Here is a 26434-nt window from a genome sequence, read left to right as displayed (position 1 = left end):
AATTTTAAAAAAAACATAAAGGTCGTTAACAGTAAATGTACATATCGCTAGATTTAGCCCCCCAAAATGACGGTGTTTTTTAGTTCTGGTTGACTCTAGTGTCAACTCAGGACTAAAAAACAGTCATACTATCGCTACCGGTACTTCTCTGTATGTAATTGTTCTAGTAAAAATTAGGGACGTGTACTAGTTATCCCACTTTGTATATATTGCCTTGATATAATCTTCCACAACAAAGTGAACGTGGGAGTGAATATAAAATTACAGAAATTATTTTTTAAATTTACATTTGTGACGGATTTCACAACTTAGGTCATTTTTATACTGCTTTTAATTCTACGTTATTAAGAAATTTGCTTGTTCAAGCGTCCACATGCAGTGACTGATTAGTTCTTGAAAACCAGACGTCACATCACTCATCTATAAACCGTCCTTCCAGTTATCAGCTATCATCTCATGACCAACAGATTATTTTTTCGCTTTTAATTAACTGTTATATTAGTTCCAGGTTGAATGAAGTGGTCGATTGATGTGAGATCAGGAAAAGTGTATGATTTTAACTGATACGCACAAGTCATGCAAGTGATGCATTCCGGGCAAAAGTCAGTATGTATCAATATGTTCTAAATACATGAATTAATTGTACTAGCCCATCGAACCTTGCTACAGCCTATTAACTTAGTCGTATTAAATTGCCCTGTAAGCCTATACCACTGGGATAGCATTTTGTATGAATGAATCGTCATTCTCTAACCTCGAAGACTGACTTTTCTTTCTCCTAGTTGCCTAGCTACAAGTATAATAATTCCTTAAAGACAGACCAGAATGTTCCCATAATTACTTCATTTTCACATGGGGAAAAAAACGTTATGCCTTGGCCCAGATATTGACCTCCCATGTAGGTTGTTGCTTCAATCTCTGAGCTGAGAATGACCTCTTGCCGCTGACCTTTGCGTGATGTCATCATCTGTTCACGTGACGGTCACTCCCTTTACCGGAACATCAATGCACACAACTTGGACTTTGGACTTTGGATCGGACTTTGACTTTCGTCATCTGGGCCTATATATATTCGTAAGGTTCTGTTGAGAACAGATTTATGCACTTTGTCTTGGACACACTGCTGAGGTAAGTCACTAAGTGTACCAATGCTCAGATGTTCAGTTCTATCGGCAGATGTTCTCAAGACTGACAGTGAGCGACAAGCAAGATGTTTTCTTTAAGCTAAGTGGTGATTTTTTATGGGGAAAAATGATAGGTGAAAGTTGACTGATGAATGAGAGATAACGAAAATCATGTAGACTGTGCCTTGCTGTTAAAATTAAATTCAATACAAGTGGAATGTGTTCACATGAATGGTGTTAAACCATGTAAATCTGCTTTATGTACAATACCCGCTGTAGGGGCATACTTCCGTCAGTAATGCTATCTGAACAGAGTACGATAGGCCACCGTAACTGGCGTAAGACCGTTGCAAAGGTGCTTGAGTGCAAACAAGTGTATGCTTACACGCCGACGGTGTACAATGGGATAAATACATAGAGACCGCCTGTATACGGCATGTATTTATTTTATTCATTTATTATGGATGTGACGCCATACTAAAAACTATTTGTCCTTTGTGGCGGATGGCAGTGACGCTTTAAACTTACCCTTATTGTAAGGGTAGAATTCAGTGGGTAGGAGCAGGAGAAACTGCTGCCCTTTGCCGTGCATAGATGTGACAAACCTCCGCACGTAAAGCTGCAATGAATCAAGTCACTTGGCCCAAACCTTTATATTCTGAGCAAAATATTATTTGGAATAGCATAAACAAGCCTATAGCAATTTAGGTAATATCTGGTGAATAAAATTGTGATAAATCTGCTATTATCTGCATGCTGTTTGTTATTTATTAAGCATTTTTATTCAAACAGTTCAGTCGATGTTGGTGTACAGAAAAAAGCGTTTCAGTTGAGGGCTTAGCACCCCCATTTTAATTTCAGTCCTTCCAACCCCCCAGTGTGGACGTCTATGTATATGGTATCATAAGTATTCAGCCTGATAACTAAACATTTTCTCATGACTTTCTAATTGTAAACACTACTCATTTACATGTTGAATTTACGGAATACTGCAGAACTTATGAAAATGTTAGCCAGGTTTATATTTTCTATCTACATGAAGAGAAGTGACATGTATGTATTTATAATGTTGGAGAGCTGCTGTAATTGCTTTGGTCTTTGTAAAATAGGTAAATACAGAGTAATGAATTCATTTAATATTGGATTATATAAAAATCATAAAATTTTAACCACTGAATCGGTCAGTAATGGGCAGAAATTTATGTAGATTTAACTTAGGAGAGCAAGGTTGATGTGCTAATAGCCTTGACATGGATGAGGTACATGGTGACATGAAGTGATGCATTGGCCCTGGGTTAAACCTTGGCTCTTCACCCCTAAGAACAATAAGAAGTATGACCTATGCCACGTGTTGTTTATCCAAACCAAATCATAACTGGCCTTGAATAGAAATGTATTTCATGGCCATGACCAGTGTGGTATCATCCCTGGCCATACATGGATATGCTGCCCGTAACCTGGTAATAACTGCCTGTATGTGTTTGTTCAGTGGTGGACTTTAGACCAAGCATGCATGTCTGTGAGAAGCAGATTTATAAGTGACATGCTTAGGGTAATAGGCTTGTTTGTGTTTGTCGCATGATTAGTAAGGTCGAAGTTTAAAAGTTCATGGGTAATGTTCCAGACCGTTCCAAATTTTATTAAGAGGCCCAAGTTGCTAAATAAATAACTGATGGTTTAAATCATTCATATTACCCGTTAGATTCAGGATAAAACTGTAATATTTTTTTATTTTAATTACGCACATTCTATGTTTTGCAATCTTCTGATTTCCAGAGAGAATTCTATGTATCGACAACAACAAGCTAGAAACAACATGGCAGCTGAGGAAACGCAGTTTTTGACGTGTGTGAGTAGTCTACCAGTGGTGAACTCGGCCTGGACTCAGGTCTCTGACATGTACACAAAAACCAAGGAATATAACTCCCTGTTCAACTTTACGTTGGGAATTGCCGAGTCCAGCGTGATCAAGGTGGTGTCAACTGCTCAGCCGTTGGCGGAAAAGTATGAAGGACAAAGTGAGTTTTATAGTGTAATCCCGCTCTATAGCAGTGGCATTATTTTATGAATTTTATCATCGTTTGTTCATCCTCTGCTATCATTGTTTGTGGGGCGTTGGGACAATTAGCGGTCGATGACATTGGCATGGTTGTTTAAGGAGGCTAATATTGGTTGATGACCACTTGATTTTCACCAGTGTGGTGTACATGTAGGTACGTAACATGTGGGAAAGTTTGTCACTAACTTACCAGTTGGTCGTTCACCCCGGGCTCTCTGGTTTACTCTACCACTTGTAACTGACTGCACTTGTCTGTGAAAAATTCTTTAGTATGGTATTAAATACTTAATGTTTTATTCATTTGATTTTATCGAAAATAGTTGACTTATAAATTATATGTGTGCCTTGCCGCTATGCTAAAAGTTCAGTTTTCTCAGTTTATTCGTCTTGGACATATATCTCTGATTACTGTATATCTTCAACCTTTCAATCACTAAAGCACTTTTTACAGTTGAATTTATGCATATATTTACTATGAATTATTTGTTCGTGTCATTAAAGATGCAAGCTTTATCATAAAACTACACAAATTATTTCTCTACACCCAGTAGTTCTCTCAGAATGTTTCAAAATATTGATTGTGGTTGAAAAGGTTGAGGAATGAGGGTATCTGTAAACTCTTGTCTCACCTGAGCTCTATGGTTTACTGTTTTAGTTAAGTATGTGAATGCTGTTGCCTGTAACCAGCTGAACCATCTGAAGGAAAACTACCCAGTGATCGCCAAACCAACAGATCAGGTATGTGCTGCTATATATTGATCCCAAGAAACCTGCTCCACACCTGGTGGAATTTATACGCTTAAAAGTTTGACAACCAAAAAGGAAGTTTTACTATTAAAAATGCTCGGCCCCAAGGTCATGAAGCTGTCTTAGGCTTAAGTCAGAAAGAGATTTACCTAAGGAATTCTTATTTTAATACTAAGTGTTGACTTAAACTTGATGACAAAATTTAAAAGTAGCATTTGAGTTAAATTCTACATTCAGGATTACGAGCACAATTTAAGACTAAGATCTTCATGACCGTGGACCCAGGACTTGGATTTCATCGTGAGGGTTAAAGTATATGGAAGCAGTAACTGGGTCGTAGTGACCTAGATATACTCACAGGCTATCAGCTGTGGAGTATCGGCTGATGATGACCTAGTATCTTCATGTCACTCTGACATATTGCAATGCATTGTGCATGTATGTAGAGTAGTGTAATGTCACTGTGTTTCCACCAGAAGTAAGACCGACTGACCGTGTCTGTGATTTAATATCCTTAAGCTTCTACGTATAGGCCAATTACTACTGGTCATATATGCTCGGATAATGTGATGGCAATATCACAGCCACCACTTTTCAGAGCTTCACTCGTTTCTCATCATGACACACGAAATTCAAAACTTGGAAATCTGTTTGGATTCTCATTAAAAAAGTCACAAAAATGATCTTCAAATTGACCAAATCTTATCAAATTTCCAGTTTATAAAAAGAAACCTGTAGACATGAGTTTCAAATCATCATTGCATGAATGAGTATGGAATCTCCAGAATCTGCCAGTGAAAACAACTGCTTTGGACTAGATTCGGGTGGATTCCTGCCATAAGGTGAATGAGTGACAGTCCGTTTAGGATCTGGTAGAAATAATTTTAACAGTTGTAATTCATTGGAGATGAACGGGGCCTACATTAAACCTGTGGCATGACAGAAAGACTAATGCACCTGTGTTTGTGTTTGATAATTACAGATGATTAAGGATGGAAAAGAGAAGTGTACGGCTCTCATCCAGCCTGCCGTGGACAGAATCACAGCAGTTAAGGACTTTGGGGTGAATGCCTACACCAAAGGCACAGAAACGGTAAAGATCATGTCCTACGTAACTGACACCTTGTGTGATAATGTCTCTCTCTCTTCGTCTCAGACTTGAGTTAAAGAGCTACTTTGGTGTCAAAACATCTGTGTCTTAAAAGCAAGGTGGATTGATAAAGACTGGGATAGTCTAAATTGCTATCCTAAATTGTGAAAGTATTGCAGTGAATTAAAACCAATATTTTACGTTTTGTCAAAGTATACGGAAACAGAATATTTCTGTCCCTTCCACTTTGCCTGGTGTAACGTCACCCATGAACACATGACGTCATCAATCGCTGACATATATCCACCAATGATGCTGCCCTTTCTTGATGTCATCCCAGCATAAATGCCTTACTCAACGTCACATCTGCCTGATTGAACGTCATACAGAGAATATTATCACGTCACATCAGGAAAATTTTACGGACACAGCCGAAGATTTTATTTTTCAAGGAATCTTCAGTTATATGGGTTAAATAGTGTTATTCATCAAAATTCTATCGAAACATAGTGTTAGGCTTACTCCGCAGGATTTCTTTCGTATCATTGTAATATTTCTGGGCAATTTCTATGCTAACCAGAGTGCCACATTAAGGTAATCTGGGACTTCATCCCTAGGAGAATCTCAACTTACGACCCTTAGAAACATGTAATTACATGGCCTAATACGCACCATACAAGCATTCATCTCATGTACGGTAAATGACTTCGTCGAAAAAGGGGCATTTCACAGACAAATAAAGATCATAGAATACATGTAATACACTTTGTGCCGAAAATGCTTTCGAGAAGGAAATCATCCTACTTTCTGAATGAACCTCGACACATCTTTCTGATATCAGTAGAATTCTCAGAATCAGGCAACATGAGCAGCATAGTCATGGATGATATTTTATCATTGACTGTAATCCACCGGTCTCTCACAATTAGTAATTGATCATTGGCCACATATAATCCGGCTAAATATGGTTGCCATTCTGCAAGGATTCAGAATATTCAGGCATCATGTATAGTATAAAACACCTGTCAAATTGGAAAACTAAATAAATGCTTTTTACTTTTTCCAGGTAAAGACCGCTACTGACTACAGCAAAAACCAGCTGGCCAAAGTGACCAATTATGGTCACGATGTGGTCAGTCAGGCTCTCCAGACCAGCTATGGTCAAGTGGTCAATGCCAAGGTGATTGATGTTCTGGACATGTCAGAAGTCTACCTGGACAAGTACTTACCTCCCACTGAGAAAGGTAAGGAGGCTGCTTAGAGGGAATGTTTTTCTGTCCTGTAAATTAGTGGATCTGAACCTAAGATCATGTACTTGTACACAAGCAGAATGTTGTCAAGGCCCATTGTCAGTGCACCACCAGTCTGTTTGTTTGGAGACTAATGTATGTTAAGTATGCAACTCTGTTGATTTTCCTTACATGCCTGTTTTAGTACTTCTGTTCATTTGGACAATAAGTATGTCTTTTTATTTTCTAAAGCAAAATATTTTTGAATTTCTTATAGCCACAAAAAGAGAGCTATTTCAGTGTTGTGGTAGAAATATATAGAACTACTGTGAGTAGTATTGTTTGAATAAATACTTTATTTAACAAAGGCTTTAATTCTGCATTTGAGCACACTTTACTCAACAGTATTGATTTTTTATCCATTGTCAGAGGTGAAGGAACTTGCCAAGGACAGTAAGAATGCTCTGGAGCGAGCAGGACACGTGGGCTCCAAACTCCAGCGGCGCATGTACAACCGTGCTATGAGGGATCTGCACAACGTCAAAGTCCGCAGCACAGAAACTCTTAACAAACTCAACTTCACTGTAGATCTGGTAAGATGGTCTTCCATGGATGGAAATGAGTGAAATGGAATTCCTTACATCTGATAGATATTTGTGGATGGTTCATACATGTATATTTTTGTAGTATAGGTCTGAAATTTGATTCTGGGGACAGAAAATGTCACATTTAAGATAATCAGTATTTACAAAATGAGTTTTTGAAAAAAAAAGATATTTCAGAGTGACCTACATAACATAGTTATTTACCTTGAATTCACATTCAAAGCAGTATTACTGCAGTGCGAGTTTGTGTCAGCATGGTAATAAAGTATCTGCCTCCTAAGTGGGAGATCCAGGGTTCAGTACCAAGTCAGTGTGGTCATAACTAAGACAGCAAAAATGGCAGCCTTGACACTTCCCTGGCTTCACACTCAGTGTTAAGGGATACTATAAGCAAGTACTGGTAGCATCAGTGTTGGTGTACTAAACCTGTGTATAGCATCTTGTTTGGTATCTGTGGCATAGTGTTCTGATTGAGACAGCACTGTTATTTTAGCTTTGGCATGTGTTACATGTACAAGGAAGCACCTTGTTAAAATGACCAAATTAACATTGAAATGGATGTTAAACTTAAAGAAAGTAGCCATATTAAATCTTGGCAGTGCATGTGTACTTCTTCTGTTTTATGAGCACACATACACCGATAATTGTGACATAATAAAGCAAAGAACAAATGACCGCTTTGAACCGTCTTGATACAGGCGGGAAGGAGTTTTACGACTTTCCCATTACGTGATTGAACAGTTCTGATCCTATCCGATCCTACCATTATATGTATATGATTTCTTCCTTGGTCAGATTCAGTATGCTAAGACTAACCTGGATGGAGCTAAGACTCGAGTGGGTGAGACAGTCACTGCAGCCAATGCCAAGTTCTGGGACACCTGGGATGAGATTAACAGGGAGGAAATGGAGGGCGAGAAAGAGGAGGTGGAGAAACAGGTAAGTAGGCCTTCAGGAAAGCTGCAGGCGAAGTCTAAAGGACTCAAATTCACTCAAAGTATCTGTACCATTGGCAGAAAATCAGTCAGTTAAAATCCAGTAGCTTTAATAATAACCTTTTACAAAATATCAGCCTTCTCCTAATTCCGTAACCTTTTTGCATGTGATTAACTACTCGACCTAGTTCAAAACCAGCTATAACTGCTCTGGCTGCAACTGTAACTTAAGTGAAGAGGTTTGCCATGTGGTCCAGTGGCTTACTCTAGGAACCCTAATTCCTCAACCTTTTGCATATGAAACAGCAACTTCAAGTGCAATTTATAGACATTTTTAATTTGTTTTTGGAGACAAACTACATTGGTTTGGTTTGGCCAGTTTCAGGGCTTCACAAAAAGTACAATTTTATCAGTCATCACAGAATAATGCCTTCAGAATAAGCTTGAATAAACACCTTGCAAATACGCGGAAATGTTAATAAAAAATTGCGGTGTCTTTACATGTGTTGCCATTCAAAATTGCTATTGAAGCTCCTAAAATTTACGGAATTTTAAATTCACAGAAGATAACTTGTCTTCCAGCGATACAATATGTATATCTGTACATTTATGTGACTTGCCCAAGGTCAGTGGTTTATGCCTGCCACTCCGGTTTCTTCTAACCTCATATAGGTGAAAAATTCTAGATTTTGTCAACAATTAAGTATAGAAATGAATCCGTCATATTGTTCCTAAATCTTTGTGTGCAGAGTCTAGAGAAGCGTGGTATTGTTGTTGCTCGTCACCTGGTAAGACAACTGAAGACAGGCCTCAACTCTCTTGAGACCACCATGGTAGAGCTGCCAGGCACGCTTCAGGAGAAATACCAAGGACTCCAGAAGTACACTGATGATATCTGGATGTCTTTTAAAGAGGTACGTAGTCAGTAATCAAGGGTCTTGGAGGTCTCATACTCATAAGAACATTTTGAGCGAAGTAACCTTCTTTCAGAGTCGCAAAGTAAGAGTATCTGAGTTGGAAATTTTTTCTGAAGAGATAAAAATCTAGGAGGCTGCTCTTAAATTTCTAGGGCCATATTTTCAAACCCTAAGGTTTCACAGGTCAGTTCCAAGTCCCAGTGCTTTTTCATTGTTGATTTCATTTGTTTCTGAGTTTCATAAATTCACTAAAACTCTGAATGAAGATTTCATGAGATCATGGTATTATGTATTTTTGTTTTTCAAATGAGTATTTTTTTCTCTCTCTCTTTTCTTTTTTGGCTTAATTCATATGTTAGTTCACGTATTCTGTTCTGACTCTCATTAACATTTGTAATTAAAAATCTTCTTTAAACCTTTTTCAACCAACTTGGAAATGATAGAGTGTATATCATACCTGTACTGATTGAAGAAAGATGATCAGTCCATCTTACCTGACATAATGGTCATTACAGGTGGGCAGTATTAATGAGGTGCCAATGTGGGTGATTAACCAGACGAAAAATCAGTTGAGTTATGTACAAGAGATGCTGAGCTTCCTGACAGAGCAGACTTTGAACGCCTTGCCCCTGGGCTGGATGGTGAGACACTCCTTCTCTTCCTCTCTCACAGAATCTGTGTGACACAGGGAAAATTCCAGAGTCAATAATCATCACAACCTAATATGGCTGTTAAAAGGTGTCAAAATTGCCTGGTTCCAATGACATATGATGGTTAAAAAAAAATTTAAAAAAAATGATTTCTTGTTTGGATCAGAATACAAACTCCTTTTATAGATTATGTATAATGTGTATCACTCTTGTGCAAGAGCAAAATTTCTTTTTGATAAAACTCCTTAAAACAAGCCCTTAAAATGAGATACAAAATATGCCAGTGTGGTCATATCGCGATTCTGGAGTGTGGTGATGAAACTGGGGTTTCCCTGATAACATGTGTTTATTATCTGTAACAGATATGGATTCTAAATGTAACATTCACAACTTACTGTACCTTTTTTCTAACATTTTTAGCACATCATAATATTATTAAGTTGAACTAATCTGACCTCTTTGAGACTTGAAAACAAGGTTTTTTAAGTAAACAATGATGTTTTTGTGCAAAACTTGAGGCCTGCTTTAACAGAACTTCGCCAGTTGCTTCACCAATAGGCTTATGATGCTGTAAACTGTGTGATTTTGATCAAAATTGGTTTTGCAAAGTTTCTGTGAAAATGGCCTGCATGTGCATATGAACAAAGCCTGGCTAATTATTATCAGATCCTTGTGTTCTGCTGTACCTGTAGTGTAGGGTACTAGCACAATCCAGTTTGGTGCACAAGTGGGTCTGCTGATTGACTTGCAATTCGCCTATTTATCAACTCTGTTGAATTGATGTTACTATCCTCTGATTGGCTTGCTTGATTCCAGGCCATAAGAGGTCACTGAATTGTACATCATGATGTTTAAGATAGTTCTTACCATGTTGCTGTACATAAGATCTGATTTTAATTAGGATGGAACATAGAAGTGCTACAGACAAGTATCCAGGTTACTTATTTATTTCATTGATGTTCTACGCCGTACTAAAGAATGTTTCACTTATACGACAGCAGCCAGCATTATGGTGGGAGGAAACTGGGCAGAGCCCAGGGGAAACTCACAACCATCTGCAGGTTGCTGACAGACCTTCCCACTTATATCCGGAGACCACTCCCAGGTTATTGGATAACTGCATGACTGAAAAAAACATGTTCAGGATTTTGGTGGGCTTTGTTGGAATAAACTTGGTTATGGAAGTGCATGTGACTATTCTTTGCTATGTCATGAATATGTATTGATCCAGGTAATGCATAATGCATATTCATACTTTAATATTCATGTTTGCCTAGGCTCTGTCATAAAATTGAAAGTATTCAGCATGTTGTTGTCCTGCTATGATGCATTACATTTCAAACAATCCATGTTTTCTCAGTTACATGTACGAAACAAGCACCCTTAACACTGATGGTGTTTGTTTATTACCTTCACTGGATTTTATTTGCGCTCAGTCAATTTTCACCACAATTGCCACTGTTGCAGAACATACATGTAGGTCGCCATCCAAAGTGTTCTCCATGTAAGATGACATCAACATTACATGCACATACTGTACACTAAAGTTTGTGCGAAGTTTGGACATTTCTAAAAAGTTCAATAAAGTTCATATGCATTATATTCAGATATACGTGTAGAAGTATGTTATTAACATAATGTGATAGGATTAAGTACCCCTAAACTTGACAGTATGAAACCAAAGGCCAGCTGCTGTCCATGAAAGTGTTCACATGTTCTCTCATGTGTGCATCACTGTACATATTTATTTCACCTTTCTCTGGCTGTGACTAATTTATGTGCAGAAAATGTTGTTTGTGTGAGATGCTGGTATTCAAGAGTTTAGACTAGGTCACATGAAATGCAGATTCATTCCCTTTCTCTTGAGGAAATTTTGTAGATTCCTCCACTGTCATTGCTCTGAAAACCCCATTAGCAGTAAATGGATGGCAGTGGTCTCTTGTTTTAGACTCATTGACGTCCATCACTACAACATACATGTACATCTATAACAGAGAGTTTGCCAATAAGTTGAAAAATTATTACTTCAGTTTCTGCACCTATAAAACTTGCTGCCATGGCATAAGTGAAAATTCTGGAGTATGGATTTAAAACACAATCCAGTAAATAAATAAGTATCAATATATACATATGTATATACATGTAGTTCAAATCTCCGCATATATCACATAAACATAATATCATTTAAATGATACAAGGATACAAGTTGCCACAGTGTTCCCAATGTGACTGATGTGTACATGGTATTGATCACCCTGCTCTCTTGATGTTTGTCTACAAAAGTAATACAAATGTACTGCATGGTTTGCCAGATCTTAGAATAGTTTATATTTTGCTTTCAGAATGTCTTCTACTGCTACTTACAGCCTGCATTAATGTTAAACCAACTGAATCTGATTGCTGCACGTTCATATGTTAACACTTGTGTCCTTCTGCGGTTGTTTTCAACCAAGTCCTTGTTTATAAACACTACTTACATGGAAATTATCACCATTACCATTGTTCTTACATGTATAGTTCTGATGGTTTGTTTTGCTTTACAAACACTTATTTTGTGCCATGTTATGCTCTGAACAACAAAAAACAGTACTGGAATAATCCACAGTATTTGAAATGCCCGGTGCATTATACATACATGTATGCTTGGATCCTGTCTTGTTTGCAGCTTTTCACTCACTAACCCAATTTTTCATCCTATATTTTATTCCTCAAATGAAGAAGAAAAACTAAATGTGCAAGCTAGGGTATTAGAAAACTTAATCAATTCTGTATGCTTACATGTAAGATAGACTTTCATTGGGTTTTCTCAGTCAGAATTTTATAGGCTTCCCTGCTGTTGTAGATGTGTTTTTTTTTAAGCATTTTGCTCATCAGATGATAAAGTTGTTTCTTATGTTGCCCGTCTGCAAAACATTATAATCCCTTAGTAAAATACAATAATGTCACAAATTTGGTGAATATAGACTTTCATACATTCAGTTATTTGAGTCTTTCAAAATTTTGGAAAAAAAATACTTTCTTTATTAATATCAAGAGGTTGAATATAAACTTCAGTACATACTATCTGTACCAGTGAAGTACAAGATTAGAAGTTTAATCAAGGAGTAATGAAATATTTGTGAACACATTTTTGCATACATCTAACTTCTATAACTACTAAACATGCTCTATTTTCCAATCATACTTATTCCTTTTCTGTCTTTTCTGAACTCTTTTGTCTTTAAGCAGTCCTTCTATTTTTTAATTTATTTTAGGGGGCGGATAAAAATGTCAGGACAGAAGAAAAGATTGGCAACTCAGAGATTCGTCAAGACTAATATTCCACTGGAAACCATAAATACTGTAACTCCTAACTGTAATCATGAATTGCAGTAGAAATAATTCTTTTGGATTTCTGAAAGTCTTAAAATCTTTACAGTAAATCAGCTTCTTTTGTTGTGCCTCACATTGTCAAACTACCTGTATGATCTTTGTATTTTGTTTAGAACTTTTTTTTTTCCTGGGTCTGTCTTAGTTTCTGTTTGTCCAAATCATTGGTGTTTGGTACTGTTCAAGCCTGTAGCTTTTGTTTAGTTTAAAAGTTCAAAGTAATGGTTGACCATTAGATTACCATTTACTGGAGTCACGCTTCTTGCCTTTATTTCCTTCCTGCCCAAGCTCATGCTCTGTTGTTGACCGATACCTTGCTGTGGACTGATACATTGTTGTGATAGGATTTACTTTGTGTGTTGTCAAAAACTTTGGACAGGCTGGATGATTTTCTTGACATTGTCTTACTGTCCTGTGAACATCTGATTTAAAATGTTCCTTTCACGTAAATACATCAAGTTTCAGTATATTCAGATTTCAGGAAAGAAATTTCTCACAGCATTGTGCCAGTCATATTTACAGTGATTGCTTCTCTTGAACTCAATAAAAGAACTTCTGTTTTTTGTTGTTCACATCAGTTTAAGTTTCCCCAGTAATAAATGCAAAGCAATCATATTTCATTTGTCTGTTTTGTGTTTTCTTCTCCATACTGTTTCTGTGAAGGTTGTGCAAAAGGCTACATTGTATTTACAAGTTTTATTGAATATTGGTATGAGGAAGTCATCTGGCAACTTGACTCAAAATGTGACAGAATGCAAACTGAAATACAGTTTTTCATTCTTCCTAACTTTGGAAGATCTATGAAGTAGTGTTTTTGCCTCCCCAAAGCCCTTTCAAATAAACAACTGACCTGCTTCTGATGTTTATCATGTTATGACGAAATAGAAATAGCATACAGGAAAAGGACAGTATTTGACAAAAACATTCAACTGATTTGCCAGATATCAGAGAAAATATGAGATTTAGAATTTGTCCTGCAATCCCTGGAACATATGTTATTCAAAGTTTTCATAGGACCAAGTGTCATTTTCAGAATCAAATTACTGTATTTCACCAAAAGTTAAGCATTTTTCAAGTGACACATTTTCCTTGATTCTGACTGATTCGGAAGAGTATTTACAAAGTTTTTCTTTATTTCTGATTTTATAAAAAAAGTGTTAAAAGTTCACACATATTAAGGCCTTTGTGTGCTTGTGAAAGTGCATGCTAATAGGTCAACCTTTAGGCTGAATACAGTACATATGAATCAGTTACACATGTATTTCCTTCACAGAATATGTGAAAGATATGTGCTTTAGGCTTCAAACACACAAAACTGTAACAGATATAACCTATGAACCTGCACACATCTACAACATGTTATAGAAAAGTAATGTTGCTGATTTTTCAAGAGCTTTAAAATTGGTCCCTATGAGCAGGGTATTACATCTTATAAACCACTGTATGCTGTGGATTTTGCCATTCAGTGTCCAGTAATCCAGGGGATTGTTGCTTCACCATGCCGTTATGGGTGTATACATGTATGTTACTTTACAATATCATGTCACACTGCATGAAGGACCATAAACTTAGTAATCAGACTACAGGATATCTTAAATGTACAACACAGAGAATCAGGGTCCGCTTGGACAAAGCCTTCTTTAATGTTAACTACCATGGCAATCAGCAACGTAGGCATTACATCGCCATGGCTATTAAGTGCTCATAACGTCAAGTGGGCTTCGTATAAGTGCGCCCAGGCCTATATGTCACCTTACATAGAGAACTAAAGGTGTTAGCAATTGAATGAATACTTGTACCTGGCTTTGCCAGATAATGAGGAGAAGAGCTGTGAATTTCAGACCGCATATCTAACAGTATGTGTAAATAACTACCATGGTGTCATAATGGTACAATGTACGTAATGCTACCATGTCAAGGTACGTGTTAGGTCATCCATACTTTGTAGAATTATTCTTATTCAGTAATATTACAAGTGTAATCATTCAGACTTTCTGGTACTTCTTTTTTACATGCCTATGTTGTTAGAACAAGGGAGGTGACAAGGGCTCAGGTACTGAACTATAGAATTTGGAGCCCAGTAACTGCATTTCCAGGCTGATGTGTGAGATTTTCTGTATCTCCCAGTTTTTCTTTCACTGTAGTGGTTAACTGTGCTCTTTTGCATGAAGTTTGGTGATGATCGTTTGCCTTCCACAAAAATAAAAAAACTTACAGTGGCGAGTTTATGATTAGTCCTGAAACGGTTGGGCTTTTTTCTGGTTTCTTCCATTATACACTCTTGATTCCTTCATCCACAAAGCTGGATGCCATCGTATAAGTGAAAAATTCTTGTGTATGGTGTTAAACATGGATCAAATTGATACGTGTAGAACTATTCTTGCCATGTCACATTACACAATGAATCATTCGTACCAGGTATGTTTACATGTACACAAAGGTATTATACTTACCATGTCACTTAATGTAAAATGTAAAATCACTCACAAAGTGACATTACAGGTACAGAATCATTCCTACTACATCATGTTACAAATAGGCTCATTCCTACCACATCATGTTACAAATAGGATCATTCCTACCACATCATGCTACAAATAGGATCATTCCTTCCACATCACGTTACAAGTAGGCTCATTCCTACCACATCAATTACAAGTAGGATCATTCCTTCCACATCACGTTACAAGTAGTCTCATTCCTTCCACATCACGTTACAAGTAGGCTCATTCCTACCACATCAATTACAAGTAGGCTCATTCATACCACATGAATTACAAGTAGGATCATTCCTTCCACATCACGTTACAAGTACGCTCATTCCTACCACATCAATTACAAGTAGGATCATTCCTTCCACATCACGCTACAAGTAGGCTCATTCCTTCCGCATCATATAACAAGTAGGCTCACTCCTACCACATCACGTTACAAGTAGGCTCATTCCTACCAAATCACATCACACTACATACTTGTTAACTGACATTGCCAGAAAAATTCTTCTTCCATGTCTGATTTATTTATATGAAGAACCATTTTTATCAGACCCATTGATTATCTAGACAATAAGTCAGTACCATCAGGACTATGATGTTACAAACAAATAGAAGTTACGCATATGACTTTCAGACTTCAGCCTTCCAACAAGTTATGGGGGCCTCCATAGCTCAGTCGGTTAGCGCGCTAGCGCAGCGTAATGATCCAGGAGCCTCTCACCAATGCGGTCGCTGTGAGTTCAAGACCAACTCATGCTGGCTTCCTCTCCGGCCGTACGTGGGAAGGTCTGGCAGCAACCTGCGGATGGTCGTGGGTTTCCTCCGGGCTGTGCCCGGTTTCCACCCACCGTAATGCTGGCCGCCGTTGTATAAGTGAAATAGTCTTGAGTACGGCGTAAAACACCAATCAAATAAATAAATAAATAAATCCAACAAGGTATGCCTCATAGGCGTACAGTTCACTCTCACACATCAGTGAGGTTCCAGACCACCATCATAAGGCTAATTTTGGAAAGTTTTGGTTATGTAGAAGTGCTAAGTTTTATCAAGCCACTGATGTTTGGCATACGCAAGATAATTTTGCTTATGGACACCGAAGAATACTTTGTATACAATAATTTTGGGAACCTGCAACAATTCCATCATACATGACAATTTCAATGAAAGCCAATGACAGCCATCCCATCCATTCTGAGACAGGAACTGAGACAACTTTTAGTACACTATATTTAGTTCATTGCCATCGAACAAGTAAACCTCTGATCAATGAGGCAAATGTACTGACAAAAGGTGATACTCACACTCCTTCCTCCAGCAGTTGTGATGTCTCATATTTGTCAATTTTTGCACATTTTTTCGTAGGTTATCTTAAATAATATGACAGGCAAGTTTGTACCTGACACATGGGAGAGTTTTTCAGTAACTTGTCAAAGGTGTGTAGTTCACCTAGGGCACTGGTTTCCTCCACTGATATAACTGACTGCCATTGTAAATGTGAAAAATTCTTGAAAATGGCACTGGACAACAATCAAAACAAAAATAACATATTTATGATATGTTGTGCTCCTAACTCATGCTTGTCTTCTGACTGTTTACAGGAGATGGACGTAAATCTTGATGGGTTAAATCTTCAGGAGATTGAACACATGTGGACGCACAATGGGAATATCCTATCAATAAACGGGCGCATCAACGGCCATCTTGATGGAGGTCAGGAGGAACAGTAGACATGACAACCATGACAGATCGTCATGGAATATACGTGCTTAAAGTGCTCAAAGATATGTCTGCTAAAATAAATATTCATTCAAACGTTTTTGTCAGTGCTGATAACAGCTAGTATATTGAATATGTTCGTATCGTTGTAATATTCTTATGGAGCATGGCTTGGGTATTGATTGAGGATAATTCTTAGCAAACACTATGTCTACATTGAAGATAATATTATGAAAATTACTTTATGATGAATACATATCTTACTTCTTAATTACTTTGAATGTTTTCAGATTAAGACATGAAATACCAAAACTGCAATTTTAATCACCCCTTTCAAGTGGTTGTTAGTCACTAGAAAGTTTTACATGTGTACATGTTCTCCAAAATGTTTAAGAAGAGATATACAATTCTTTTTATCATGTTTATTTTTTTTTTTTGGTCATCTTTGTGCGTGGAAGTCAACAATAATCTTTTAGTGCTCTCAGATTATTCTTTTTAAATATTCATTCCATCATTTGTAGTGATAACAGCTAGTATATTGTGTATGTTGGTGTTGTGATGTTGTGGAACATGGTGGATTTAGGTTATTTCTTGTTTGTTTTCTTTGCAAACACTTTGAAGTCTATATTGAAAAGAATATATTGTGAAAATTACTTGATGGATAAGTGTTCATTTTAGCTTTGAATCATCTTGAATGTTTTCTAATTCAGCCATGAAACACTGAAAGTGCAATTTTATTCCTCTTTCACAGGAAGGCCTAAGCATTGTTAGCCTTTGGGAATCTTGCGTACCTCTCCCAAATTTTTTTTTTGCAACTAGAGGTGATCTCTAAAATTCCTTTTATCATGGTTTTGTCTTTCTCTTTTAATAATATATATTTTTGTATCTAAGATTATATACATACAACTCTTTTTAATTTTTTTTAAAGAAATGTAGCAGTTAGGTGAAAAACTAGATTTCACACGATTTCGTCAACTTTAGTGTTGAATGGGAAGGTTATACTGGTAAGAAAGTACAGTACATAATACTACAATAGAATGTGTCAAATCCACTCTGATGAGAGTCTTTTTTTATTTACAGAACATTATTGTGGATGAGAGTTCATTGAAGGCTAGAATATATACGCAGTAGGTCTTATCTAGGGACCTATTTTTGAAAGGAAATTTAAATAGTCACACATATTGTGTTTAGTCTGAGTTATTTACCGGGGTAGAACAAGCATTAATTTTTATACATACATATTTAATATGTTGGAGGAGATATTCGTAGCATAACATTGTCTGTTGTTTCATGTGACATTTTCTGCACAATAAATTGAAGATTAAAGACACCGGCTTTGAAAACTGTTTGAGCGTGGGGTTTGTTCATCCTCTTGTTTGCCATGAGTTTAACATACACTGCAGGGAATGAACTAATAGGCAGAATTTAATCATATTTGCTTTGAAGATTAATGGCAAGGGCCATAGAACTGATTAAGTTTTGGAGGTTTGCTGGTCCAGTTGTTTGTTCAGTCATCAGTATTTGGACAGCGTAACAGACAATTTTTACGCGTACCTTGTCTGTAATATTCTTCCAGAACTGCTCAGCCGATTTTCTCCAAATTTAAATGATACATGAAACACTTGGTTTTTATTAGTTCCTATAAAAGTACAAAAGGGGATGAAGATTGTGAAAGAGACGTTGTTAGGCAGGTCCTATGGGCAGAGTAACTTCATCGATGACCTCATTTATGAAAATTTCAGACCACTGATGGACAATAAGCATATAAAGTATGCTTCAAATATAATTTTTTTTTCCATTTTTTGGTCTACCTTTCTTTATTTCCCTTAAAACCATAATCTTAATTTAGGGTAACTTCTTGTTTACCCTTGGTTATGGCTTAGCAATACCTCAGCAATACTGACACTCAAACATCACTGAAGCTTGATGACAAGGGCCCTAAGAACTTATCAATTCATTACCAGATGCATAATCCCAAAAATATGTGACAATCAGATATTTTATTAATCTCCATATTGTAAAGACACCCTCGTGAATCAAGAGTTATGTACAAATTTACATCCACAATCATGAACATGTAAATCACTTAACAACATTGTCCATGGGGTCATGGCAATAACAAAGGTGACAGTCAGTTAAAAATGTTTAGAATAATAGAATGATCTGTGAAATTACTACGACTGATAAAACTGTGTCATGAAAGGTAAACAAAGGTGAGATTGCTTTGCCGTTATTCAGCTGCTTTGTTCATTCAGCAGACTTCAGCAAACTAAAATTCAGGGAGTCCAGCCCCGAATTTCAAAGCCTGAATAACATGATGTTTATGTCAGAGGTTCCACTGTTAAAATTAGCCCCTCTGTGGAAGATTCCATGTCAGTCCAAGAGAGGGTGATCTTCAGATGCTGTTAACTCCATCAAATGTGTGCACACAACAACAGCAGTCCCACACAGTACTGATGAAGGACTTAAACACTTCCATTGGTATGTCATTCAAATACCTCACCGTTTTGCTACTATGACAAGCAAGTTAAGTCAAGATTATTCCACCATATTTGCCGATGCTGCTCTGAGTTATCTCCCTTCATTTAATTGCTGATTTGGGTTATCCCCCCTTTTCGCCACACACCTTTCAGGCCGAGGAAGAACTTCTCCAAGGTAATGACACACCTCTACAAGAGTCATCAGGTTGTGCTATCCAAGAATTAACTTGAAGGCTATTACAAATATATTGACTCCTATAAGTGGAACTGTGAAGAAAGAGAAAATATATAATCAGTTATAATTTATATACACATAATGAGAGTAAGCCCAAGCATTTGTAGGAAAATTTTCCCAAAACAAAATCTCAAACCAATTCTATAAAATATTTTTCTTTCTGAAAATCATACAAAATGGAAGCGTGTTTTTGCAAGCTTCGTTGGCATCATAATAATTTCACATTTAAGGGAGATTAAATTAGCACAAAGACTCTTAACATTTAACATATAGTGATATCAGGTGTCACTGACTAAACATATAATTAAACTTAAATTTTAATTTTGAATAAATTTGTCACTGCCATGGCAACAAATAATGGATACACTAAGAGAAAATTCACTCAATGTTTAAAATTTGCCGTAAAAAAAGTACAATGAGATGAAAATAGGAGTGACAGGCATAATCCTAAAGTGCAAATAATACATTCACTACTTATTAAAGGCACACAAGAATGCAGAATACGATGTGTATCTTACTTCTCATAACAGTGCGAATGGACCTAATTAGATGAAGTATCTGTGTTTTAATGCCAGGCTCCTCCCCAAAGCCTCTCTGGTCAGAACCCCAGCCAACTGTAACACAGAAACAGAGCATAGCCCATTAACGCAGGCAATTCCAAATAAGAAAAATACATTATCACAAATGATTTTTTTTTTTTTTTTTTTTTGATTGGTGTTTTACGCCGTACTCAAGAATATTTCACTTATACGACGGCGGCCAGCATTATGGTGGGTGGAAACCGGGCAGAGCCCGGGGGAAACCCACGACCATCCGCAGGTTGCTGACAGACCTTCTCACGTACGGCCGGAGAGGAAGCCAGCATGAGCTGGACTTGAACTCACAGCGACCGTATCACAAATGAACCATCGAACAAATGGGGTTACTAAGTCAGACATTTTATTCTGACTAATGAAAGAGATAGGGATTTTAAAGAAATTAACACCAAGAGAAAAGTCAGAAACAAAAAAATCCATCAAAATCCCAATAAAACCTTTAGAGTGGGGCTTCCTTCTTTGGTGGTTGGTCTGGTTAACCCCTAAAAACATTCTTTTAATGGTTCCTAACCATGTAACTAATGACCCAGTCCCAGAACTGATGATAGCAGGCTCTATCAGCCAATAAGATATACATGTATTTCCTTCCCATTATAAAATGTATCAGGATGGATCACCTTTCAACGTGGTTTGGGCTGCTTTGGTTGCAATAATCAAATTAAACATTTTCTGAGCTTCATAAATTGACCTAAATTATTTTATCTTATTCAGCTCTTCTCTGGACATGAGGACCAATGAAACTGGCCATCACAGATTTCATGCTCAGATTTTGCCAAAATAGAGAAATTCAGGGTTTCTGTGAAATGTGTCATTCATTTAACCAAGTAGTATTACTGACCAAGCCATGTACATGTTAACTGTACTAAGTAAACGTTATGGATAAGCAAAGAAAACTACTAGAGGTCCTCAAGATTTTATTCAACTGCTGAACATCAGTCTTCGAGGGAGCGAGTTCAGCTAAATGGGCTTGCCTATTGTTTTCAAACAACATTCACATTCCAACTGAACGTTACGGTGAGCGATCACGCTTTAGGTAGTTGTGGCTCTACATCTGACACATGCGTAAATAATGTAGTTGCAAAAGCATTCTTGTTTTAGAGTGTGCCACTATCACACATAGTTTTGTTATTGCTTTCATGGGACATGAAGTCATAATCTGACCCACTTGAAACATTTCACAAAAAGTATAATTTTATCAGTCAACACAGAATAGTGCCTTCAGAACATGCTTGAATAGACACCTGGAAAGATGTGAAAAGGTTGAAAAATTACAGTATGCCAAGTTTATTCCATCCATAAACCCAAGTGCTGTCAAAGAAGTAAAAAAAGGTTTATCGTGGCATAACAGTCTATTTACAGGTAGCCATTTTTCATTTTGGAAACTGATTGTTGCATATAGTCATTTGGACATAGCACTTTTGGCAGGGGTATAGTACACTTTAGTGATCCTACAGCAGGTTTTTTTAATCAGAAAGACAGATGGAGGGTTAGAATGAACAGGACTGAGGATTGAGGTGTGTCTTTTTCTACAGTATAGAGTATGTCCTGGACATTAAATCACTGAAAAACAAGCTTTTCACAATGAACATCTGAGAAGTGGGTCATTAGCATAAGCCCTTGTATCAAATCAGTTGATCACAGTACATCCTCATGCAATGCCATACCCTATTCCCAAGGCCCTTTTAATAGAAAAGGTTGGAAATGTCAGCCCGCCAAACCCGAACTCAACAGCATGTATGCTGAATGGACACAAAATAAAGCATTCTGCTGCTGATATGGTAAAGACTAGGGTGCTGTTTTTACTTTTAACTTTCTACGTCACTACTTAAGTCAATTCATTTATTCTTCCCTGAATGAGGCTGACCAAATATGGAAGAGACCCTCTTCAGATTAATATACGTGACAAATGCATGTGACAAATGCATAAGTGCATTCAACTCTTACCATGTTCATCTGTGTTTAACATATCTAAAAAACTCATTCTGTCACAACAATGGGGAACTCGTAAAACTCCTTCTCGTCTGTGTCAAGACAGTCCAAAGCTGTGAACTCATTTGTCTTTACTTTATTACCTCACAATTATCGTTGTACGTGTGCTCATTAAACATATATGAAGCACACAGGCACTGCAAGGTCACTGAAGAAAACAATGAGTTCTACTGTCATTTGGACAATCTGTGTAGCTCATCCACAAGTCTCCCATTCCAGTAGTCTAGTGCTGTAAGCATCCCACTGCAGACAAAACAAGCTGTCTGATGGAAGTTTGAATCTTGAGATTTTCATAACAAACAAAAAGGTGACTTTCTGAAATTGTATCAACCACAACCAGTTGTGAGCAGAACACTCGTGGATGACAGAGGCTAGAGTGAACAATGTCTTACTCCATTTACCACTGTCTTTTTTTTTGGCATGTAAACTGAACATCTCCCTATTCACTTTAACTAGTCCGTATTTGACATCAAATATGAACACGTAAACAGCACCGCAGTCCTCATGATTCCCAATCATACTTCTGCCTTTTGGTATCTTGTACCTTCCATCTGACAGTCTTTGTCCAAGAACTCAAGAAGTATATGCAGTTGCAGCAGTTAGTTCAATTAAATTAAATGTTAAGACCTATTTTCAACAAATTCTGACACTTACCTAACTGAGGTACATATCAGAAATTGTTGAAAATAGACCTGAACGCCTCATTTTATTGAACTATTGCAGTTGTATATTGTAGTTTTTTTATTGTAGTTCATTTATGCTAATTGTGTAAGGCCTGCAAGCAGGGAAAATAACAATACCCATTAATAAAACTGTAAATAAAACTGATTTCAATCACCGCCTGAGAAGTACAAACATCACTTTTTTCTTCTGTTCAACTTTTGCCTAACTTGAAAGTGTCGACTTTTGAGCCTTTTATAAATCCCATACACAGATTTTTGGCAGTGCGAAAGTATGAATGGACTGTGTTATCAAACAGGGATTTATATAAAAAATACTCAATTTCTAATCAATTTACTAGTAACCTATTTACCCTTCGCCAAAAACCTTTCTTCGTGTAGCACACATACGGCATTCAGACATAAGATTGCCGCTTCGATCAGTGAATACAGAGAAAACGCCATGTTGGCAAAGTGACAGGCCGGGGACAGTACGACATCACGTTCGGTTTACGGCAGGACAGAAATAACCACAAGCACGTGGAAATTTCCAGATGTAAACAAACGTTTCGTCAGCATTAGGTTAAGATTGACGTGTCCTTGTTAAAGTACACGTCAGCTATTTGCCGCAGTGGATAACGATTACGATTCTCGGTCAAAAGTATATGATGAAATTCTGGAAGCAACCAGGCATGTACACGTGGCGCTTGGAGAAAGCCACACGCGGGTGTTAGGCCTATAAATATGGCTCAAAATAAAAGCGAAAGCATAGACTCACTGAGACCAACGAAGAAAATACTACATCAGCTAAGTCGGCATTTCTGACAAGAGAGGACTTAGTCGTGCATTCAGCTTTATACATATTGAGACGAGTTAAAGTTTGTAAGCCACTCCAAAGTTGTTTTCCAGTAATTTGAGGCACATACATTTGTCTTCATCCGAGCGTGTGTATAACATATGAGAAAGATGAAGTTAAAAGGAGCAGCATGTATGGCTGGAGTATGTTTACTCCTGGGAACTGCTAGTGGGTAAGTCATTTATCCATTTTCTCTATGTACCAAATTATTATTAAACGACTGTGCATGTTCATGTACTGTCTGCGAAAGTATATTTTGTCTGAAAACCTCCGTCCCTTCCTTGATGTTGATTTTTTCCATCTACTTGTTTTCATTTTTTAGTTATTTGCGAAGTTGTAAGTGACCTCATACCATGGTGCAAATTTTTCAAGATGAGCAAAACATACAGACGCACATACTTAGAGGTTGTTCATTTTGATTTACTTGAGTAGGCCCAATAGGCATGTGTATACATTACATTTCCCTAATTGTCAGAGATCACTAGATATTCTTACACATTATATCAATGCGTTATTATCTAGTTGTGTATAAAGGTACGCCTATAATTTGATATGTACCCAAATATATATTTCATTACCGATTAATTTAAAGTCCTTGGAGTTTATCAGTTTTGAATTTTGTCAGTAGATTTAGCCCTGTGGACCTACTTTGATGTTCAGTTTATATATCTATGAGACTATCAGTATATGCTTAGAATATGGTGTATTTGGTGTTTCAAAACACGACATATTCAAAGTCATGATGAAATATATTAAATATTTTTCTCTCAAATTTCAGATGGTCTATCTTTCCGCGGAGGTACCATCATCAACCAGTTCCGTGTTCTTTGGCTCCATGGAGATCATTCCCGCTTGCTCAGTTCTCAGACTTCGATAATTTTTTGAACGACTGGCCTTCGATAACGGACCATCATCTGTGGCCATTGGGGCTCCAGTATGAGGACGACAGGGGACGACATCAGTTAAGAGGTAGCCACCAAGGTCACGATGCCATGGGATCATCTGGTAATAACGCTGATGACCCCGAGAAGAACAGACTTTCGAAATTGTATCAAGATAGTGTCGAAAAGTCAGAACACGTTCAACAAGAAATGGACAACGTTCAAGAACAACTGGACCACCTTAGCCAGTGGTCAGTGAGAAATGGCCAGAGAACGTGTGATAGCTGTGCACCAAAGAGATCGTGCAACCAACATCAAAACCAACGAACTCGATGTGCTGGTGAACATGTTCAGGCACGTCACGATAATCCAAGCGAAGCTACTACAAGAGATGGTTGCTATACGCCAAGCAGATCATGCAGCCAGTGCCGAAACCAGCCAAGTCAAAGTTCAAGTCAACCAGTTTACGAACGTCATGATAATCCGAACGAGTCTCCATTTTATGAAGACTACCCTGAGCCGAATCATCACCAAACAAATCCTACACAGCACCAAAGTAATCCCACTCAACGCGACCCAGATTCATTTCAACGTCAGACGAATGCGGCAACACATCGTCACCCATATGACAGACAACGTCAAGCCGAAACTTCTCAGCGTCAACACGATGCTGGCCAACGTCAGGTGAATCCAACACAACGTCAACCGCATTACAGACAACATCATGCTGAAACGTCTCAGCGTCAAAACGATGCTAGCCAACGTCAGGCGGTTAATCCTGACGACGACCACCAGTATCGTGCAACGCCGCAACGCCAACACCATGCTACGCAACGTCATACTCACAATCAACGTCACCGTGAGCCTAATCGACGCCAATTTGATGATGTGCATCAACCAAGTCAGCAAGAACAGCCACGATCAAGTTTTCCCAAACACAATACTCGCCAGTTTAATTCAGACGAGAACCGACAGCGTGACGTAAAAAGTCAATCGTCACTGCAAGAAGTTATGTTGATTCCTACACGTGGATTCGACCCGAGGGATCTCAACATACGTCACCATGGAAACAGCATCCGGGTACATGCTAGTCGGACATGTGACGGGGACAGGACTTGTGTAACCAGGGAGATGGAAACGTCATACAAACTCCCTTATGAAATCGAGAGGGGTTCCATGAAGGCGTCCATAGACGGTTCAAACATTGTTATAAAAGGTCGACCTGTAGAATCTCAGGAAATTGAAATCCTGGTGGAAGAAGAACCAGAAGATACTTTAGTGGGCAATCATAACAGTTTTGAAAATTTACAAGAACATTGGGTTTTAGAAGACACAGATGCGGAAAATGGTGTTTTTATCGAAACAGAAGCTGATTAAACGAAGTCCCGTTAATTTAGTGTTTGCTAGTGTGCTGCGCGAAACAGTGAACAGATGCGATTGTAAATGTTTCACTTGTGGTGAATGCATGTAATGTGAACGACTGTGTTTTTTTTTTTTTTTTTTTTTGTTTTTTTTTTTAAGTGTATATATTAATTTGTGATATGTGATATTTATTATATTTGCCCAAAGATAAGTTCATTAGGTGCAACAGGAGAATGAAACTACCTCTGGTGCATTGTGTATATATATATATATATATATATATATATATATATATATATATATATATATATTTATTTATGGATTTTTCTAAAACCTTAAATGATCTCACCAATTTAGATTTCGTACCACTTTTCGATCTATTTAGTATAATAAAAAAAAAATCCATTTTGTATACATCTGTGTTTTCAGTTTTTGTCGGC

General features: G+C 37.5%; 3 protein-coding genes across 5 annotated transcripts; 2 read left to right on the top strand and 1 right to left on the bottom strand.

The window, feature by feature from the left end:
- The first annotated feature begins 995 nt into the window (after positions 1-995).
- LOC135472840 (perilipin-3-like) lies at positions 996-18317 on the top strand. 3 transcript variants are annotated; one of them, XM_064752537.1, is made up of 10 exons: positions 996-1128; positions 2901-3142; positions 3839-3921; positions 4913-5023; positions 6087-6264; positions 6679-6842; positions 7650-7793; positions 8539-8703; positions 9222-9347; positions 16819-18317. In XM_064752537.1, exons 1-10 carry the CDS (start codon positions 1100-1102, stop codon positions 16945-16947), a joined length of 1371 nt encoding a protein of 456 aa, XP_064608607.1. In that variant the 5' UTR covers positions 996-1099; the 3' UTR covers positions 16948-18317. The 3 variants fall into 3 exon arrangements, with proteins under 3 accessions (XP_064608607.1, XP_064608609.1, XP_064608608.1); XM_064752539.1 differs by lacking the exon at positions 16819-18317 and adding an exon at positions 12611-13345; XM_064752538.1 differs by lacking the exon at positions 996-1128 and adding an exon at positions 2578-2597.
- A 600-nt stretch (positions 18318-18917) lies between these two features.
- On the bottom strand, positions 18918-23371 carry LOC135473887 (immediate early response 3-interacting protein 1-like). The gene is made up of 3 exons (XM_064753817.1): positions 23270-23371; positions 20170-20265; positions 18918-19683 (listed from the first exon to the last, which is right to left on the bottom strand). The coding sequence occupies exons 1-3, from the start codon at positions 23358-23360 to the stop codon at positions 19628-19630; spliced, it is 243 nt and encodes an 80-aa protein (XP_064609887.1). The 5' UTR covers positions 23361-23371; the 3' UTR covers positions 18918-19627.
- A 198-nt stretch (positions 23372-23569) lies between these two features.
- Positions 23570-26135, top strand: LOC135473120 (uncharacterized). Its single transcript, XM_064752950.1, has 2 exons — positions 23570-23923; positions 24530-26135. The coding sequence occupies exons 1-2, from the start codon at positions 23853-23855 to the stop codon at positions 26007-26009; spliced, it is 1551 nt and encodes a 516-aa protein (XP_064609020.1). The 5' UTR covers positions 23570-23852; the 3' UTR covers positions 26010-26135.
- The last annotated feature ends 299 nt before the right edge of the window (positions 26136-26434 follow it).

Source organism: Liolophura sinensis, chromosome 8, assembly GCF_032854445.1.
Source record: "Liolophura sinensis isolate JHLJ2023 chromosome 8, CUHK_Ljap_v2, whole genome shotgun sequence".
Classification (NCBI taxonomy): Eukaryota; Metazoa; Mollusca; class Polyplacophora; order Chitonida; family Chitonidae; genus Liolophura; species Liolophura sinensis.
The sequence above is the reverse complement of the archived record's forward strand: the minus strand, read 5'-3'. Positions and strand labels throughout refer to the sequence as shown.